This window comes from Neoarius graeffei, chromosome 18 (assembly GCF_027579695.1).
Source record: "Neoarius graeffei isolate fNeoGra1 chromosome 18, fNeoGra1.pri, whole genome shotgun sequence".
NCBI classification, from domain to species: Eukaryota; Metazoa; Chordata; class Actinopteri; order Siluriformes; family Ariidae; genus Neoarius; species Neoarius graeffei.
The window spans coordinates 30,247,469-30,266,787 of record NC_083586.1 but is presented as its reverse complement, the minus strand read 5'-3'; the positions used below and the strand labels follow the sequence as shown (position 1 = coordinate 30,266,787).

The window sequence follows — 19,319 nt, the reverse complement described above, 5'->3', positions numbered from 1 at the left end:
CATTACAATACAGATGTGAATGGTGAGTCAAACTCGCGGTTACCAGAGGACTAGCCCCCCACTGTAACCCTAGATATGTAATAGGCGAGAGGCTGAGGGCTACAGAAACAGAAATCGGCGCCGCCGTATGTGCCACATGGCATGGGAAGGACTTTGATTTGACAATGGGCAGCATGGTGGTGTAGTAGTTGGCACTGTCGCCTCACAGTAAGAAGGTTCTGGGTTCATGGCCGGTGGCAGCCTTTCTGTGTGGAGTTTGCATGTTCTCCCCGTGTCTGTGTGGGTTTTCTCCCACAGTCCAAAGACATGTTAGGCTCGTTGGCTACTCTAAATTGCCCGTAGGTGTGAATGGTTGGTTGTTTTCCAAGCCCAGAAGTGGGAGGGTTGCGGCAGGAAGGGCATCTGGCATAAAACTACTCCGGCTAATATGACCTATGGATCAGTAGAGTCCACGTGGACCTGGCAGTATTGCCGAATGACAAGGAGGAGGAAGATGCAAGGCCACTACGATACACTTTTTTTCTCCCCTCTCTCTCCCCCACAGCTGACACCCTCTTACAGGTAGATGTATCCTTATTGGAATATTCAGTTCCAGGAACACAACACCAATAGTGATCTCAAGCACAGAAAAATAAACAAACTTAAACAGTATCAAGAATATTCATCAGGATATCAAGCCTTCCAAATAATGTCAGTAAAGCCATTACCCATTGCATTCATTGTTTAATAGTAGTTTGCATTTGTTAATTGTTTTCACGAGGGTGCAACAATGATCCTTGCAAACCTACCCAAAACCATATAGCTGTCTGAAGAGGAGCATGCTTCCTTAGAATGCACTAAGGCATCACAAGGACTTTCTTTCGAAGTTTGTTTTGTCTCGTCGTCTTCTGCTTATCTGGGGCCGGGTCGCGGAGGCAGCAGTCTGAGCATGGAAGCCCAAACTTCCCTTTCCCCAGACACCTCGGCCAGCTCCTCGGGAAGAACACTGAGGCGTTCCCAGGCTAGCCGAGAGACATGGTCCCTCCAGCGTGTCCTGGGTCTTCCCCGGGGCCTCCTCCCGGGGGGACATGCCTGGAACACCTCACCAGGGAGGCGTCCAGGAGGCATCCGAAAGAGATGCCCGAGCCACCTCAGCTGATTCCTCTCGATGTGGAGGAGCAGTGGCTGTACTCCGAGCTCCTCCCGAGTGACTGTGCTTCTCACCCTATCTCTAAGGGAGCGCCCACCCTGCGAAGGAAACTCATTTCGGCCGCTTGTATCCGCGATCTTGTTCTTTCGGTCATTACCCAAAGCTCATGACCATAGGTGAGGGTCAGAACGTAAATCGAGAGCTTCGCCTTTTTGCTCAGTTCCTTCACCACAATGGACCGGTAAAGCGACCGCATCACTGCGGAGGCTGCACCGATCTGCCTGTTGAGCTCACGCTCTATCCTTCCCTCACTCGTGAACAAGATCCCGAGATACTTAAACTCCTCCACTTGAGGCAGGACTTCTCCACCAACCTGGAGAGGGCAAGCCACCCTTTTCCGGTCGAGAACCATGGCCTCGGACTTGGAGGTGCTGATTCTCATCCCAGCCGCTTCACACTCGGCTGCAAACCGCCCCAGTGCATGCTGAAGGTCCTGGTTTGAAGAAGCCAACAGGACGACATCTGCAAAAAGCAGAGATGAAATCCTGTGGTTCCCAAACAGGATTCCTTCTGGCCCCTGGCTGTGCCTAGAAATTATGAACCGAACCGGTGACAAAGGGCAGCCCTGCCGGAGTCCAACATGCACTGGGAACATGTCTGACCTACTGCCGGCAATGCGAACCAGACTCCTGCTCCGTTCGTACGGGGACCGGACAGCCCTTAGCAAAGAGCCCCTAACCCCATACTCCCGAAGCACCCCCCCCACAGAATACCACGAGGGACACGGTCGAATGCCTTCTCCAGATCCACAAAGTACATGTGGACTGGTTGGGCAAACTCCCATGAACCCTCGCGCACCCTATGAAGGGTATAGAGCTGGTCCAGTGTTCCGTGACCAGGATGAAAACTGCATTGTTCCTCCTGGATCCGAGGTTCGACTCTTGGCCGAATTCTCCTCTCCAGTACCCTGGAGTAACATTTCCCTGGGAGGCTGAGGTGTTTCTCTCTCTCTCTCTCCCCCCCTCCCCCCCCCAATAATTGGAGCACATTCTCCAGTCCCCTTTCTTAAAAAGGGGGACCGCCACTCCAGAGGCACTGTCCCCGACTGCCACGCGATGTTGCAGAGGCGTGACAGCCCCACAACATCCAGAGACTTGAGCTACTCGGCAGATCTCGTCCTCCCTCGGTGCCTTGCCACCGAGGAGCTTGCAAACCACCTCAGTGACTTCGGCTTGGGTAATGGACGAGTCCACCTCTGAGTCATCAGCCTCCTCAATGGAAGACATGATGGTGGGAAGTTTGTTGAGCAAGTTAAACAAAAATGATAATGGATTCAAGTATGTCCTTCGGACATTTGGATGATGTAATAAAATTTGAGGTCTACATCACTATAAATAAATGGGAGCGAGTGGAATGTTTAGTGTGATATTTTTCAGTAATGTGTGCACCAATCTGCTTCTCCATGTGCCAGCTCAACTAGCTCTGTTAAGAATGGAAAATTCCAATGCACAACAGTTCTATAATGAATTTGAACTGATTAATGTGCAGATTATCTAAATGGCGTTTTCTCTCAATACTTTAAACTGCTAAAAATGCTGTTGATGTACGCTTTGATCTTTCCATTTGGGAATCTTTTAGTTTTTGTCACTATATATTGTATAAAATGTCAGTTCTTCCATATTAAGGCTTTTCTCAGGCTGCTTCAGAATTAATAAAAGCTATCTGGTGTAATGCAGACATCCATATAATCTCACATTTCTCAGTCTTGGTGAGCCAGAGTGTCTTAAACCGAACTGTTTGGTTTCCAGGTGAAGCAGCTGAAGGAGACTCTGCAGTCTGCGTGTACGGAAAGAGACAACATTGAGTCTGAGAGAGCTCTTGATGCAGAGTTGGAGAGGATGCAGACTATCATCAGCTCTCTAACTGAAGAGAGAGACCAGCTTCAAGAGATCCTGCAGGTTCTGAGAGAAGAGAAAAACCACCTAAAGAAAGAAATGGAGGAAAAGGATGAGCTGGTAAGGGAGAATTTGTACAAGTTATGGTGCATTCTATGGGTTCATGACGTAGAACCTTTTTCAAGCCAAGCAATAATGTTTATTTCAAACATGACCAGGATTATTATTATTATTTTTTTCCCTCCCAATTTAATTTTCAGATCCTCCGCGTCCAGTCGGATCTGAACAAGGAACAATTTTCTGACTCCAGTTGCGTTACTAGTGAGGAGAATCCAGTTCAGCTACAGCAGGTATTGCTTGCTTCATTAGTTTAGGATGTGAGTTTTGAGCTGAAATGGCTTACTATGGTTATCCACTATTTTTATTTATTTTTTTATTTTTTTATTTTTTTTTATGCATCTGTAGGTGCAGGACCTTAAGAAAGAGGCTGAAGAGTTGACTCGGGAGAATTCCCAACTTCGAACAGAACTTCAAGACCTGACCGACAAGGTAGAGACTCGATCATGCTTGGGGCTTTAAACTGTGTAGATAAATGCAGTTTGGGAAATGGTTTCAGGTTTTAAGATGTCTGTTTTCTACACCTTATGGTAGTCGTGAGAACTTTTGGGAACATGCAGGTTGGACTTTGTGAATGCATGAAGAGGCCAGGCCTGAGTAAAACAAAAAATGCACATGTTAGGCAAGTGTTGCATTTTAATTGCGTCCTAAAATAAGTCCACCATGTGCCACGATGCAAATGCAGACCATTGAACACCTTTATAAAGGTGAGAAAGTGGGCGGGTGTGGGTTAAGAGGCATGTCTAATTTGCATGTTCACAGGATATTATTTTCTTCATAAAGTTTATGCAAATCTGAGCCTTTTTATATTAAATTACTTGTGAACAAACAAGGGTCTGGATAAGCAAGTAACATCAGAGTTCACAATGGTTACACATTAATCTTGAACTGTGAATGATTCAATCATTATAAACCCAATTTGTGAATGTAATGTGGATTTGTGTTGCTGCTCTTTTTTTGTATTAAACTTTGCGCCTTCTGCCCTCTGGCTCTCATTTAGAGTGCTGCCTGCAACCCATAATACAGAGCATGTTTGATTCACATCCTACGGCTAGTTTGAAACAAACCTCAGAGTTCACTTTTAAAGCAGCCGGAGATCACGCCTCAGCCCCAGATTCGTCATTTTGGTCCAGACCTGAGCGCGACTTGTGTTCAAGTTCTAAAATGCTGCATTTTGGAGCACCCTAGAAGTGTGAGGTGCTGCGAGTGAAGTTTCCTTTTTAAACTGAGTTTCCCTTCTGCAGATGATGCAGTTGAAGGAGGATTTCCAGTGTGTTAGTCATGAGAGAGAGCGTCTTATGGCTGAAAATGCGAAGTGCAACCTGGAGAAGATTGAGGAGCTGGACAGGCATCAAGCAAACATCAGGTCTCTGACTGAAGAGCGAGACCAACTTCTAGATGTGCTGCACAGTATGAGGGAGGAGAAGAACCAGCTTCAGTCGGACCTGGATAAGAAGGACGAAATGGTAAGGACTCATCCAAAAGTGGGATGTGTTTTTGGGGGGGCTTTGATGGACTAAATAAAAGAAAAGTGTTTATGGAAGAAGTCTAAACTGGATTTGAAGGTTGAGAAAGCAGCTCAGTCACGTGTGTGTGTGTGTGTGTGTGTGTGTGTAAAAATATATAAAGGATATTATACGGTTGTGCAAAGATGATTCATATCAAGTGGTGAATGTATCCACCAGTGAGCAAGGTGAAGAAGTGGAAAATATTTTCAACACAAACTTCATATCTTCACGCCACCGTGTAACATTTACAGACGCATCTACAAAAAAGCAAATTAATTTTAAAGCTGTTCAAGGTTGTGGAAATGTGCGTCTAGTCAGTGGGAAGGAAAACATTGGGAGTGGGAGTGAAATGTTGAATACATACAGGACACTTTTTTTTTTTTTTTTTTTTCAATGGAATAAAAACGTGTTCGTTCCCTCCTCGCGGGTTTCATTCATTTGGTTTGATAGCATGCAATATTGTCCGAACATCTTCCTGTCGCAACGCTGCAAGACGTCCCTTCACATCCTCTATTTGGAAATGTAGCAGCGTGGATGACCACACTTGGTTGTCTAATTAAGAACTTGGTCCCTAAATATAATTCCACATTGGTAATATGGAACTACTATAGGCCTTATTTAATTATTTATAAACGCGTTAGGCAAGTGTTGCATTTTACTTGCATCATAAAATAAATCTACCGTGTGCCACGATGCAAATGCAGACCATAGAACACCTTTTATAAAGGTGAGAAAGTGGGTGGGTGTGGGTTAAGAGGCATGTCTAATTTGCATGTTCACAGGATGGGTTATTTATTTATTCTTTTTTTTTAAATCCCCCCCCCCCCCCCCCCCCCCCCCCCCCCAGGGCTGAAAGGCCTGAAGGGGGATTGTTCTGGCGATGTCCTTCTGTCCCAGGAAGGGTACTCAGCTTCTGAAATCAAGTCCTCTCAATTTTTAGAGGAATTTCACGAAACTTGACAGGATTCTTTGTCTGTACTACGCGTATTGCAATTTCGTTCAGTTTAGTTGCATTTTACCAGAGTTATGGCATCGTTGCCAGCGGGGGATGTTGTGCTCCGAGTGTGGTGGTTTTTTTTTTTTTTTTTTTTCCCCCCCCTTCATGAAGTTTATGCAAATCTGATTTTTATTTATTTTTTAATATTTAAATTGTGAACACACAAGGGTCTGGATAAGCAAGTAACATCACAGAGTTGACAATGGTTACATGTTAATCTTGAACCGTGAATGATTCGATCATTATAAACCCAATTTGTGAATGTAATGTGGATTTGTGTTGCTGCTCTTGTAGCTCCATTGTAGCAAATGATTGGACTGGGGTGGAGTTATTTTTAATAAATGAATCTAAACAACTTTTATTCTCAGGTTGGTGAGCTCTCAGGAACTCTCAGTGCTGTGCAGGATGAGAAGAGCAACTTGCTTGTTGCTCAGTCCACCTTGAATGAAGAAAATCTAAGAGTCAAGGAAGATCTGGAGAAGGCCCAAGAGGAGCTTGTCAGGATGGAAAGTCAAATGATTGAGTCCCAGCTAAAGGAAGCTGAAATCAGCCAGCAGCACATGGAAACCACGGAGCAGCTCGTGAAGGTTCAGGCAGATCTGGAACACTTTACTGAGGAAAATGGCAAATTGCTCATGTCTTTGGAGGAAGCCAACCAAAAAGTAAGTGTGCAGGTCAGGAGACTTATTGATTTTTAGCTTCTTGAGGGAGAAGGATGAAGTGGTAGAGGCAAAAGTGCTTTAACTTTTTAAAACTGTACATCAATTTAATGGTGCAGGAATTTAAATGGCCAAAAAAAACCCCTGTGCCGAGGGAGATGTAGGACGCAAACAAGGCTCTCATTTCTTAAAGGGATCCTCCACAGGATTTATTCTCAAACTTTTTATTTTATGTAGAATTAGTCGTAGAGTTAAAAAATCAAACTTTCATTTACAGAGACCAAATGGTGTTTGAGAAATGAATTTTCTTTGAAATGCCAGATGGGCTTCCTGCAGTGGTGCTGTATGCAATGACATCAGGTAGCGGTCGCTTAAAATAAGCTTGAGAATTAATCTGCTGGAGGATCCATTTAACTTGCCTGGAAATAACCACATATGGAGAACACGGTGCTAATAATCCTGGGGAAATGAATCCCATAATGTATGAGCCCAGTACTATGGTTTGATTGGCTAGAAACCTAACTGGCGAGGCTAAAAAGTACTAACTTGATGATGAGCCACTTTAATCCATACTAGGAGAAATGAATAAATGCTAATGTAACCATGCCTTTTGTCATCCATGAACACTAATAACCAGCTAGTGTTAATCATTTTTACTAGTATAATTTTTATTTCTAAAAGGTCAATAAGAGGTGTAGGGTCCTGGTTGTTGAACCTACTTGTCCGTAAGGCATCTAAAAATAATAGTGATGTGCTTGTCAAAGATCTCCCCATCCCTCAAAGATTCGTCATTTTGGTCCAGACCTGTGTGATTTGTGTTCAAGTTCTAAAATGCTGCATTTTGGAGCACCCTAAAAGCGTGCAGTGCTGCGAGTGAGGTTTCCTCTCTCAAACTGAATTTCCCTTCTGCAGATGATGCAGTTGAAAGAGGATTTCCAGTGTGCTAGTCATGAGAGAGAGTGTCTTGTGGCTGAAAATGCGAAGTGCAACCTGGAGAAGATTGAGGAGCTGGACAGGTATCAAGCAAACATCAGGTCTCTGATTGAAGAGCGAGACCAACTTCTAGATGTGCTGCACAGTATGAGGGAGGAGAAGAACCAGCTTCAGTCGGACCTGGATAAGAAGGACGAAATGGTAAGGACTCGTCTAAAAGTGGGATGTGTTTTTGGGGGGGGGTTGATGGACTAAATCAAAGGAAAGTGTTTATGGAAGAAGTCTAAACTGGATTTGAAGGTTGAGAAAGCAGCTCAGTCACAGAGAGATTGTGTGTGTGTGTGTGTAAGTAAAATATATAGAGGATATTATACGGTTGTGCAAAGATGATTCATATCAAGTGGTGAATGTATCCACCAGTGAGCAAGGTGAAGAAGTAGACTGGTACCAGAATCCAGAATTGTGACATCCAAAGGCATTTTTGAGACAGTCGGTAAACAGTCTTATTTTGTAGGGCTGTAACGATGTGCGTATCGAAATCACGATACGCAGAGCCACGATCCGTATCGCGATACAAGAAGGCAGAATCGTGGTGCACCCTTTCAAACTTCTCCTCAGCCCAAAAACAGAGGTGCTTCCAAACTTCAATTTATGAATACTTTTTATTTAAATTACATTTTAAACTTAAATTACTTTTTATTTTTTTATATCTATTAGTAAGTCGTTTTTTCGCCGACCTGCGACAATCTTCTGCGAATCACGCAACGTCCACACTCGCCACTGGCAGACCATTCATTTCTTTTAAGCGGTCGCCATTCTGGTTGCGACGCGGGGAGCGAATCTGTAAACAAGCAGCTCATTGGCTGGCTAGGTGTGCCACAAGCCAATCACAATCACTTGACCGGAAAGGCATGCAGTGTTGCCAGATTGGGCGGGTTTAGGTGCTTTTTGGCTGGTTTTGAACATATTTTGGGGTGGAAAACGTTAGCAATATCTGGCAACACTGAAGGCATGTCTGCTTGGGCGGAAGCCTTCTGCGGCAGTTACATTTTGACACGTGAGCAATGTTTCACCATAAAAATTCCGTAATTTCCATCTGTTTTCCGCGATCACAGAAAATCATTGGCCCTATGAGAGTGAGACAGTGAGAGAGCCACCCCTATCCCCCCCCCCCCCCCCCCCCCAAAAAAAAAAAAAATCTTAACGGATTTACACGATTTGGAAAAATGTTTTTCAGAACTGAAAAAAACAGAGCTTCTGGCTCAACAGTATTATTTTGAGAAATAAAACAGTCTTTGGATATACATTTGTTCATTTTTGCATACATATTACTCATTCTCTGCAGTGGTCTGAATTATTTGTTATTAAATAGTTAATGTAAGTAAGTAAATGTTAATAAGTCAAATTTACTACTTTTTAAAAAAACATTTAAAAAAAAAATCGTGGGCGTATCGAATCGTGGGTCAAAAATCGCGATTCGAATCGTGAGTTGGGTGTATCGTTACAGCCCTATTATTTTGTCAATTTGGGTGTGCCGAATTCAAATCTGCAATATACTGAGCTCTATCTGACCTCTGTTGACCTCTAGAGGTCATTGAACTTTGGGCCTGTAAACGTCTCAGCTGAACCCAGTTTCTCAGCTTTCTAAGGAATGAAATGTACTAAAATGATTAATGAAGTTAGCAAATGGCCTTGTTTGTTAAATGTTTGGGTGCTGAATTCATTTTTCATTTGTAAAATGACATACGACCTCTGATAACCTCAAGGTCATTAAACTTGGCCTATAGGCCTATGCATTTAACGGCATTTTTAAACTGACTTTACTCCCCCAAAAAGAATATGAACAGACAAACAAATAGAAAGGAACAAATACAACATTAAATGCCAGTCCATGTGACTTACTTTTCACAATGAGAATGCCTAGGCGATCACCTTACATAACATTGCATTACATTTAGCGGTTATTGTTTATACAAAGCTACTGAAAAAAGGACGGATTCAGCAGCATACAAAATGTGGGGCCATACAGGGTATACAGGTTAATCAGGGTTAGTATATGAGGTTTTTTTTTTTTTTTTTTAATAAACGGGGTAAAGCCTTTACAAAAAACAAACAACAAAGAAACTCTCATATATACTAACCCTGATTAACCTGTATACCCTGTATGCCCCCACATTTTGTATGCTGCTGAATCCGTCAAACCTCAGAGTTCACTTTTAAAGCAGCCGGAGATCACGCCTCAGCCCCAGATTCGTCATTTTGGTCCAGACCTGAGCGCGACTTGTGTTCAAGTTCTAAAATGCTGCATTTTGGAGCACCCTAGAAGTGTGAGGTGCTGCGAGTGAAGTTTCCTTTTTAAACTGAGTTTCCCTTCTGCAGATGATGCAGTTGAAGGAGGATTTCCAGTGTGCTAGTCATGAGAGAGAGCGTCTTATGGCTGAAAATGCGAAGTGCAACCTGGAGAAGATTGAGGAGCTGGACAGGCATCAAGCAAACATCAGGTCTCTGACTGAAGAGCGAGACCAACTTCTAGATGTGCTGCACAGTATGAGGGAGGAGAAGAACCAGCTTCAGTCAGACCTGGATAAGAAGGATGAAATGGTAAGGACTCGTCTAAAAGTTAAGGTTGGGGTTGTGTAGGTGTTTTTAAAAAAAAAAAAAAAAAGTCACTGATGCACCAGGAGCATTTTTAAAGAGAGGTTTAGGCAACGCTTCTCGAGTAGCTCTGTACTACTCGTATTCAAGTTTTTAAAAAAAATAATTAATTCCCCCCCCAAAAAAATAATTCTTTCAATTAAAGATACAAGAGCTAAAGGAACTTCAGACTGAGAGAGAGCAATCATCGATAAAGGATGCATCATGCAGCACTAATGTGGATGAGGATGGAGAGAGTCTCCAGGAGATACTGCAGGGAGTGAGAGAGGTGTGGTAGTCCAGTCTGATCAACATTCAGTAATGAAGATGGCCGAGGCAGCAGACTGTTCATTAATAAACCTGCTCTGTGTAGCTCATCCAGGTCCAAGGCGAGCTGAAGCAACTGAAGCCGCTGAGTCCTAGAGCCACCCGGAAAGCTGAGCTTCAACAGGCCAATCAAATTGTAATTAAATATTTGATCCTTTTAATCAACATTAAAGCTGTTGTCTTGTGACTTGGCACATAAAGTAGGTGACTCAAATATCTGGTTCTGTCCTCACAGGACATTTTAAAGAGAATGAAGTAAGCCAATAGCCTTCAACACCTCCAATGTTCTTGCATTATTCCACAGATGCAGGTTCTTAAGGAAGAAGTTGGTTATTTAAGGAATGAGAGGATGTTACTCAAAAAAGAGCTTCAGGAAGCTGCTGAAACAGTAAGACCACAGAATGAACTGGATCATCAAATTTAAACCCTCAGCCGTGGGGGGAGCTCCTTCTCACACTCGTATGCTCTGTCTCTCTCTCTCAGTCAAAAGCCTATCAGAACTTGCTCCATTCCATGAAGGAGGAACAGAAGAAGCAGCAGCAGAACGTTGACTCAGTGACCCAAAGTGCTGAAAAGGACTCTGTCCTTCAGCAGCAGGTATGTCCATTTAGCTTTGTGTGAGTTGTTGCTACATTTCCCTGATGCATTATGATCACCTTTAAAGGAACAGTCCACCGTACTTCCATAATGAAATATGCTCTTATCTGAATTGAGACGAGCTGCTCCGTACCTCTCCGAGCTTTGCGCGACCTCCCAGTCAGTCAGACGCAGTCAGACGCAGTCAGACGCGCTGTCACTCCTGTTAGCAATGTAGCTAGGCTCAGCATGGCCAATGGTATTTTTGGGGGCTGTAGTTAGATGCGACCAAACTCTTCCGCGTTTTTCCTGTTTACACAGGTTTATATGACCAGTGACATGAAACAAGTTCAGTTACACAAATTGAAACGTAGCGATTTTCTATGCTATGGAAAGTGCGCACTATAATGACAGGCGTACTAACACCTTCTGCACGCTTGGGCAGCGCATTGATACAGAGCTCAGATATCAATGCGCTGCCAAAGCGCGCAGAAGGTGTTAGTACGCCTGTCATTATAGTGCGCACTTTCCATAGCATAGAAAATCGCTATGTTTCAATTTGTGTAACTGAACTTGTTTCATGTCACTGGTCATATAAACCTGTGTAAACAGGAAAAACGCGGAAGAGTTTGGTCGCATCTAACTACAGCCCCCAAAAATACCATTGGCCATGCTGAGCCTAGCTACATTGCTAACAGGAGTGACAGCGCGTCTGACTGCGTCTGACTGACTGGGAGGTCGCCCAAAGCTCGGAGAGGTACGGAGCAGCTCGTCTCAATTCAGGTAAGAGCATATTTCATTATGGAAGTACGGTGGACTGTTCCTTTAAATACTGTCCCGGTACCCTTTTAAACATCACTAGCGATAGTAAAGCCACCTGATTTTAAACCATCATAAGCTTAAAAGTGCATCAGCTTTTATTGCACATGAGCAACCAATATGGTGTCCAGGATGTGCTGAAACTCGTTGATGGCCAGGTACCAGAAGGTCAGTGTAGCTGATGTAAACATGCTTGTCAGCCTGGATTTGGTCAGACGAAAGTTATCTTCAAGTCCTTACGGTCAGCGGAGAAACCAGATATCTGTATGAACCTCGGAAAGCAAAACCAAGGAAGAGAAGTATTCATGGGGGGGGGGGGGGGGAGTCTTTAAATCGGATTTGAAGGTTGAGAAAGAAGCTCCGTCATGGAGAGATTAAAGCAGAGAATTCCAGAGCAAGTGCACGCGCACGTTCATACCAGCTATAAAGCCTATTTATTGCATGTGTGAATGCAGGTATAGACGTGCAGTGCACCCCAATAGTTTTATATGGTCTAAATCTAGGTTGGTGAGCTTTATAGCATTGCACTGGACAACACAATTTGTATCTTTTTATTAATGTACGATGGGTGGGTTTTTATCCAGTTATTTATTTATTTTTTATTTGCTTTAAAAAAAAAATGTGGGCTTATTTAACACACATTTCCTCAGGAGCTCTGCATTTAGACTGGGGTGAGCAAGTGGAACATATTTTCAACACTTATCTTCACACCGGGCAGCACGGTGGTGTAGTGGTTAGCGCTGTCGCCTCACAGCAAGAAGGTCCTGGGTTCGAGCCCCGGGGCCGGCGAGGGCCTTTCTGTGCGGAGTTTGCATGTTCTCCCCGTGTCCGCGTGGGTTTCCTCCGGGTGCTCCGGTTTCCCCCACAGTCCAAAGACATGCAGGTTAGGTTAACTGGTGACTCTAAATTGACCGTAGGTGTGAATGTGAGTGTGAATGGTTGTCTGTGTCTATGTGTCAGCCCTGTGATGACCTGGCGACTTGTCCAGGGTGTACCCCGCCTTTCGCCCGTAGTCAGCTGGGATAGGCTCCAGCTTGCCTGCGACCCTGTAGAAGGATAAAGCGGCTAGAGATAATGAGATGAGATCTTCACACCACCTTGTCATGTTCTTTACGGATGCATCCAAAAAAAAAAGTGAATAAGAATGATTTTTGAACCAGTCTAGCATTGTGAAAACGTACGTCTAGTCAGTGGGAAAACGCTGGGAGATAAATATATATATATATATATATATATATATATATATATATATATATATATATATATATATATATAATATAATTTTTTATTTTTTTTTTAAATGGAATAAAAACATGGATTCTATTCCCTTCTAGTGGGTTTTGTTCATTTTTTTTTTTTCAAAGCAATCGGGCTCAAAATGGTCCTCGCAAACAGAATTTCTACCAAAGGGGGGTTTTAAACGTGTGATCCGTTCCCAACTTGTGTAGTCGTCTACGTTGCTCAGTTGTCAGCAAAGGAACACCGGGGAAAATGCTTTCCTTCATCACGTTTTTTTTTGCGACAATTGGCTTCGCACTCCTATTTTTCAACAACCTTTTTTTTGTACATCTGGCTACATTGTGGTGTCAGGAGCAGTGAGCCAATCAAGATGCAGGAACCCCATCAACAATGCGTCATGCTGACCTTTGACACCAGCAACATGGCTGCGCTCTTGAGTGAGCAGGAATACAAAAGAATTTAAGTGCTGCTTTATGTAACGGTGTTCCAATACAAGGTGTGCAAGATGTGTAATACTTCTAGCCGATGTTTATTGCGAGTACCCTTTAATAAACTTTATGAACTATGCAGGAGGCCAGATTAAATAAAGTGAAATGGAGTAACTTTCATCCTGAGCAGGCTCATGGTAGTTTTTAAGTTGCTCATTTGTTTTTGATTAGCTATAACGTACTGCGTTTGTCAGGAAAATATCCTAGCCGAGTGGAAACGGTGACCACCGGAACGGGCAGAATTGGTTACAATTCCATTGAGTGGTTGGGACTAGAACTAGCATCCCTCTAATGCAGGATGCAAATTCTCTCACCGTCTATCCAATAAGGACGTTTTATAGTACATTATCTGACTTCAGATCTTCTAACATGCAGAGTTAATTTAGCTACTTGCGACACTCCAGACTGATGATGGGATGTTTGTGTGTATAATCCATATACAGTATTATAGGGTCCTTTTGTAATCTGCATTTGGAAGTGGGGCATCTCACTTATTTATCGTACATGGTTTTTATTTCCTTTAGGTCAGCCAGCTGAATGTAAATCTTTCGTATTTGAGAGAACAGCTTTTGTCGAAGAAAACCTCTGAGACTCAGAATTGCAACACGGAGATGCAGACTCTTCTGACTCGCGTTGTGTTTCTTGAAGAAAAGGCAAATCTCCAAGAGGAGACGAACCTGAGATGTGCTCTTCAGGAGAGTGAACAAACGGTAAGCAACATGGGCAGCAAGTGTCTGTATAGTATACTACTACTTTTTTTTTAAAAAAAAACCTGGAGGTGACCACTGCGTAAACTGGGGTTTTCATCCATTTTTAGAAGCACAAGCTGATGGAAGAGCTTCAAAGTCTTGAAGGCATTAAAGAGCAGCTCCTTAATGAACAGACACATGCAGCTCAGCTCCAGGAGGTTTTCCATGGGGTCCGAGAAGAGAGAGACCAACTCCAGAGGGAACTGGAGAGAAAAATGGAGGAGGTAAAAATGTAGTGGGTGCTTAAAGTGCTGATGACACGAACATGACTCTATGCAATTTCTTAAATAAACTATACAACATGGCAAACGTTAGATTTCTGTTATAATTACGTGAAAAGAAGCTGTTATGCGAATATCCAACTTTTAATTGCACAGCGCAAGAAAACTGGGTCTGTGGCTCGCGGCCATGTTGTGACGTCAGCGGGAGAACACGCTGCGGTTCACTGGCTGTTCTACTCTGGTTCTACTCAATGGAAATGGCGCATGAAAACGCCGGTGAACTCTCTAGTGCTAGCTCTTCCTCTTCTGGGAGTCTAGAATTGTGTTGATCTCTTCTGAATAGAATCTATGATAGCCTACCCTCTTTACCCTTTGCCTCTCGTTGCTAGGCGGCAGTTACATGAAAGCCGCAAGCTTTCACAAGCAAATACATGACTGATATCACGCCGACTTTATGATTACATTTCTGATTATCATGTAGAATCTATAGCTCTACGTACCTTTACCTTATGTCGTTTCACAACACATGTTCTGACAGGAGGACTGTCTTTGGATCCGGCACAGCTACTAGTAGACCCCCTCCGGAATACTGGCAGTGTTGCCAGATTGGGAGGTTTCCCGCCCAGTTGGGCGGTTTCAAGTGCATTTTGGTGGGTTTTGAACATATTTTGGGCTGGAAAACGTCAGCAGTATCTGGCAACAGATACTGCTGACGTTTTCCAGCCCAAAATATGTTCAAAACCCACCAAAATGCACTTGAAACCGCCCAATCTGGCAACACTGTGTAGGCACTGCTGATGGTAGTAACACACGTTTGTGCTGAACTGCACACCCAAGAGATTCTTTTAAGCTGGGAAGGGTGTCAAAACAATCCAAATCGAAGTGTTCAGAGCACAGGACGGATGTTGGTGAGGGCTCCCACTTGTCACGAGTGCGCCTGACTTGCTTCACCCACTTCGCATGCAGCTCGGGATCTCTGGGAAACTTGAATAAACTTACCCCATCCTTGTGGGTTTTGGAGCAAAAGCCGGCAACACAACGCGAAGGCATCATAATGTATAATAATGTCTAATAAAAATACTAATAATGATCAACTGAACACCTGCCGCATCAACAACAAACTGGTAAGTTAGGAGGAAGGTTCTTTCGCTGATGTCATATAGCTCCTCCTCCTTCGTCTCCTGGGTGCTGCAGCCCCGTCAGATTTGCCCAGATAGCCGCGTTTTTTTTTATCATAACTTGTAAAATAGGCGCCTTCGTGAATTAATATATGGATCATCGGGAATTACTTTTTATGTTATAAAACATCGCCAAAGATGTCAAAAACATGTCAGCACTTTAAATGAAGTGGGGTGTTTGGGGTGCTTTTTTAAAACTGTGCAGTAAGAATTTTTAAATTTGTGTTTCAGCTGTCACACATTGAGAAAAAGGTACAAGGGCTAGAAAAGGAGAAAATGCTGCTTGAATCTAAGGTCAGCTCTTTGAGCCAGGTTAGTATTGTGATGTAGGGATTTGCACAAGTGTACACACACCTGATTAACAGTCTGAGGTGCCAGAATCTGAATACTGAACTCACTCTCCAGGCGTTTGTCATGCCTATAGTCTGTGGGAAGGGGAGCAAAAATGGGGGGGGGAGCTTTCTAGTTTACACATGTGCTCACAGGACATTAACAGTCAGTTTGACAGTATTTAAATGTTTTAAACTACAAAGGCTTAATTTTTATACACTTGTGGGACTTTAATTTTTCTAGTCTCTTCATGAGGTGAATGAACACAGTAATGCACTATCCAGCGAAGGAAGACTGAAGGTGATCTTGGAGTTTGAAACCTGTAACACAAAGCTTAAGGTAAGAAATCAAGAGCATGTTCGTGTTCTGGTTTTTTTTTTTTTAAATCCCTCGCTGGCCGAAACGCCCAAAGGGGGATTATGTCGTGGTGGTGATCGTCCATCCCGGGAAAGGCGCTCACCTTCTGAAATCAACTCTCAATTTTTGGAGGAATTTCACAAAACTTGGCAGGATTTTTTTTTTTTTTGGTCATGTCGGTAATACGCATATTGTAATTTAGTTAAATTCAGTCAGATATTACCAGAGTTCCAGCCCTTGATTAACAAAATTATAATTTTGTTAATTTCATGGGAGTGTGTTTTCCTTCTGAAATCAACGCCTCTCTCAATTTTTGGAGGAATTTCATGAAACTTGGCAAAAGGCTTTGTTATACGTCGGTAATACCGTGCTCAGCGTAAATGAGTCCACCCCCTTTGAAAAGTAACATTTTAAACAATATCTCAATGAACACCATTTCCAAAATGTTGACAAGACAAAGTTTAACATAACATCTGTAACTTATAACGGGAAAAAGTAAGGTTAATATAACTTGGATTACACATTTTTCAGTTTTACTCAAATTAGGGTGGTGCAAAAATGAGTACACCCACAACAAAAACTACTACATCTAGTACTTTGTATGGCCTCCATGATTTTTAATGACAGCACCAAGTCTTCTAGGCATGGAATGAACAAGTTGGCGACATTTTGCAACATCAATCTTTTTCCATTCTTCAACAATGACCTCGTTTAGTGACTGGATGCTGGATGGAGAGTGATGCTCAACTTGTCTCTTCAGAATTCCCCAAAGAAAATAATTTCTTTACACCACAAAGGTGAAGGCTACAAGATGATCAGCAAAGCTTTACTTATCAGCCAGAATACTGTAGCAAAAGTGGAACAAAAATTTAAGAAAGCTGGAACTGCAACCATCTCACAGAGACGTCCACGGAAGTTAACACCTCGACAGAAGCGTCTTCTGATGAGAAGGGTTGAAGAAAATTGGCATGCAAGTTCACTGCAGTTATCTAAAGAAGTAGAAAGCCAAACTGGGGTGACTATTTCCCGTGACACAATATGGTGTACACTGCAGAGGAATGGCATGCATGGATGCCGTCCACGAAAGAAGCCTCTCCTAAAGCCCAGGCATAAAAAAGCCCACCTAGAGTTTGTCGGGGCCCATGCTGACAAAGATGAAGACTACTGGGACTCTATACTCTGGAGTGATGAGACCGAGATAAATGTTTTTGGAACCAATAACTTCAAAACTGTATGGCGTCGCAAAGGTGAGGAATACAAAGAAAAATGCATGGTGCCTACTAGGGCTGCTCGATATTGGAAAAAATCAATATCACGATTTTTTCAGTAAATATCGATATCGCGATTTTTAAAACGATATTTATACACCTTTTTTTTAAAGCCCTGATCATCAACACCCGAGGCACCGGGCCACATTTTTATAATACAGGCCTCATAGGCTACCTGTCAACCCTTCCCGTTGTACCCTGAAACGCCTTTTACTTAAACTATTTACTGTGCAAGCGCGTACTTTGCATAGGTCCTATAGCCTGCACAAGGCTCACGTTCTCCTCACTCAACATTTCCGATCACAGAGGATGGAGCCAGCGCTGGTATTACCAGTGATTACTGCGTAACGTCCACACTGGCTCGTAGCCAGCCAAGGATAAAATCTCTCTCTCTCACACACACACACTACAACGTAAGCTTGTGTGTTGTTAAGACACCAACATTAAAACACGCACACACACGGACTGGCCATTGGGAGTAGCGGGAGTTTGTGGGCCGGCGGAGAAAAAAAAAAAGTTGCGCGCTGGCCTTTAATATGATAAGCAATGTTAACAGTTACTGTTAACATTGCTTATCATATTAAAGGCCAGCGCGCAACTGTAATAAACAATGTTAACAGTTTCTTAAAGAAACTGTTAACATTGCTTATCATATTAAAGGCCAGCGCGCAACTGTTTTGTTTTTTTTCTCCGCCGGCCCACACTGAACCACCGGGAAAACTCCCGCTACTCCCGATGGCCAGTCCGTGTGAACACGCACAATATAGAGACAAGTCCTTAAGAATTAACATACATGAAAATAGCTCAGCGGCATGTAAACATTCCCTGAAAGTGTAGGTGGCACTGCGGCTAGATGCTACGTGAAATGGCACAAGGCAAACACCATGCGTCGCTCAGTCAACAGACAAAATCCACGAACCCAGTAGTCCTCCTACTACTGTGGGTTAGTGTTCTGTGGCCAAAAACACCCTATGCACAGTCATTCCAAAACATCCCCACTAGTTGCAGGTTATGTCTCAAATACAGATATGCGTTGTGGATTAAGCGATCTATTTTCAAGCATCAGGCTTCTCTTCCTTCATCTTCCAAATGTGGACTCCGCTATCTTTTTGGCATGTCAGCATTGAAATACCATTTGCAGAGATATTTCACTCGAAAAGTAAAAGCAACACATGATTAGGGCTACATGATTAGCAGGGGGACACCGTTTTAAGCGCACGGAATTTTAAAAACAATGTAATTACATCTGAGTCCGTCTACATCGCGCAATAAACCCGTCCTTAGCAGAACCTACTTCAAAGCATGATGCTAGCTGCAGATGCACAAGTCAAAATCAAACGAACCCAAGTAAACATGCCGCGGCGGGCAACATTAATAACCAAATTACCTTACCTTAAAACGCTGCCTTGACCACAGGACGACTCGCAATTATTCCACTTAAATCCACACGGTTTAACACATCTAACACAGCTAGCAAGCTGGATATGTGCTAATATTGTTGTGCTTGTTTTCTTCCGTAGATGCCATTTTTACATTACCCAGTCCCACATCCAAAAATATGACGTAAATATGTTAATTGTATTATTATAACTATTAGCAAGCAAATCAAACAACATATTAACAAATCAATATATCAAATCACCCGACACGTATGAAAACAGAAGAACTGATTTTTTACTGTTGCGGAGATATCGCGGGAATAGAATGGATGACGTATGCAAGGCTACGGTGTGCCTTAGGGGACAGAAGGGTTCGTTTTACCTTACTGTCACGTCAATGTTATTGTTGTTTTATTGCCATTGTAGAAATATTGTGCACGTCCCTTTCGACAAATGACAAAAAATCGTTTCATATCGATATTATGAATTTTGATATCGTTTGACACCAATATCGAT

General features: G+C 43.0%; 1 protein-coding gene across 4 annotated transcripts in view; it reads left to right on the top strand.

The window, feature by feature from the left end:
• cenpe (centromere protein E) overlaps window positions 1-19,319 on the top strand; it is an 83,047-nt gene that overhangs the window by 42,887 nt on the left and 20,841 nt on the right. For 2 of the 4 annotated variants that reach the window (XM_060898664.1, XM_060898661.1), the window contains 15 exons: window positions 2,938-3,144; window positions 3,285-3,374; window positions 3,490-3,573; window positions 4,386-4,607; window positions 6,015-6,308; window positions 7,218-7,439; window positions 9,618-9,839; window positions 10,039-10,161; window positions 10,246-10,335; window positions 10,504-10,587; window positions 10,683-10,796; window positions 13,846-14,031; window positions 14,139-14,294; window positions 15,701-15,781; window positions 16,043-16,138. In XM_060898664.1, coding sequence (XP_060754647.1) covers window positions 2,938-3,144; window positions 3,285-3,374; window positions 3,490-3,573; window positions 4,386-4,607; window positions 6,015-6,308; window positions 7,218-7,439; window positions 9,618-9,839; window positions 10,039-10,161; window positions 10,246-10,335; window positions 10,504-10,587; window positions 10,683-10,796; window positions 13,846-14,031; window positions 14,139-14,294; window positions 15,701-15,781; window positions 16,043-16,138 — 2,271 coding nt within the window. The remainder of the gene's footprint in view (window positions 1-2,937; window positions 3,145-3,284; window positions 3,375-3,489; window positions 3,574-4,385; window positions 4,608-6,014; window positions 6,309-7,217; window positions 7,440-9,617; window positions 9,840-10,038; window positions 10,162-10,245; window positions 10,336-10,503; window positions 10,588-10,682; window positions 10,797-13,845; window positions 14,032-14,138; window positions 14,295-15,700; window positions 15,782-16,042; window positions 16,139-19,319) is intronic. The other 2 variants (XM_060898662.1, XM_060898663.1) reach the window with 2 other exon arrangements.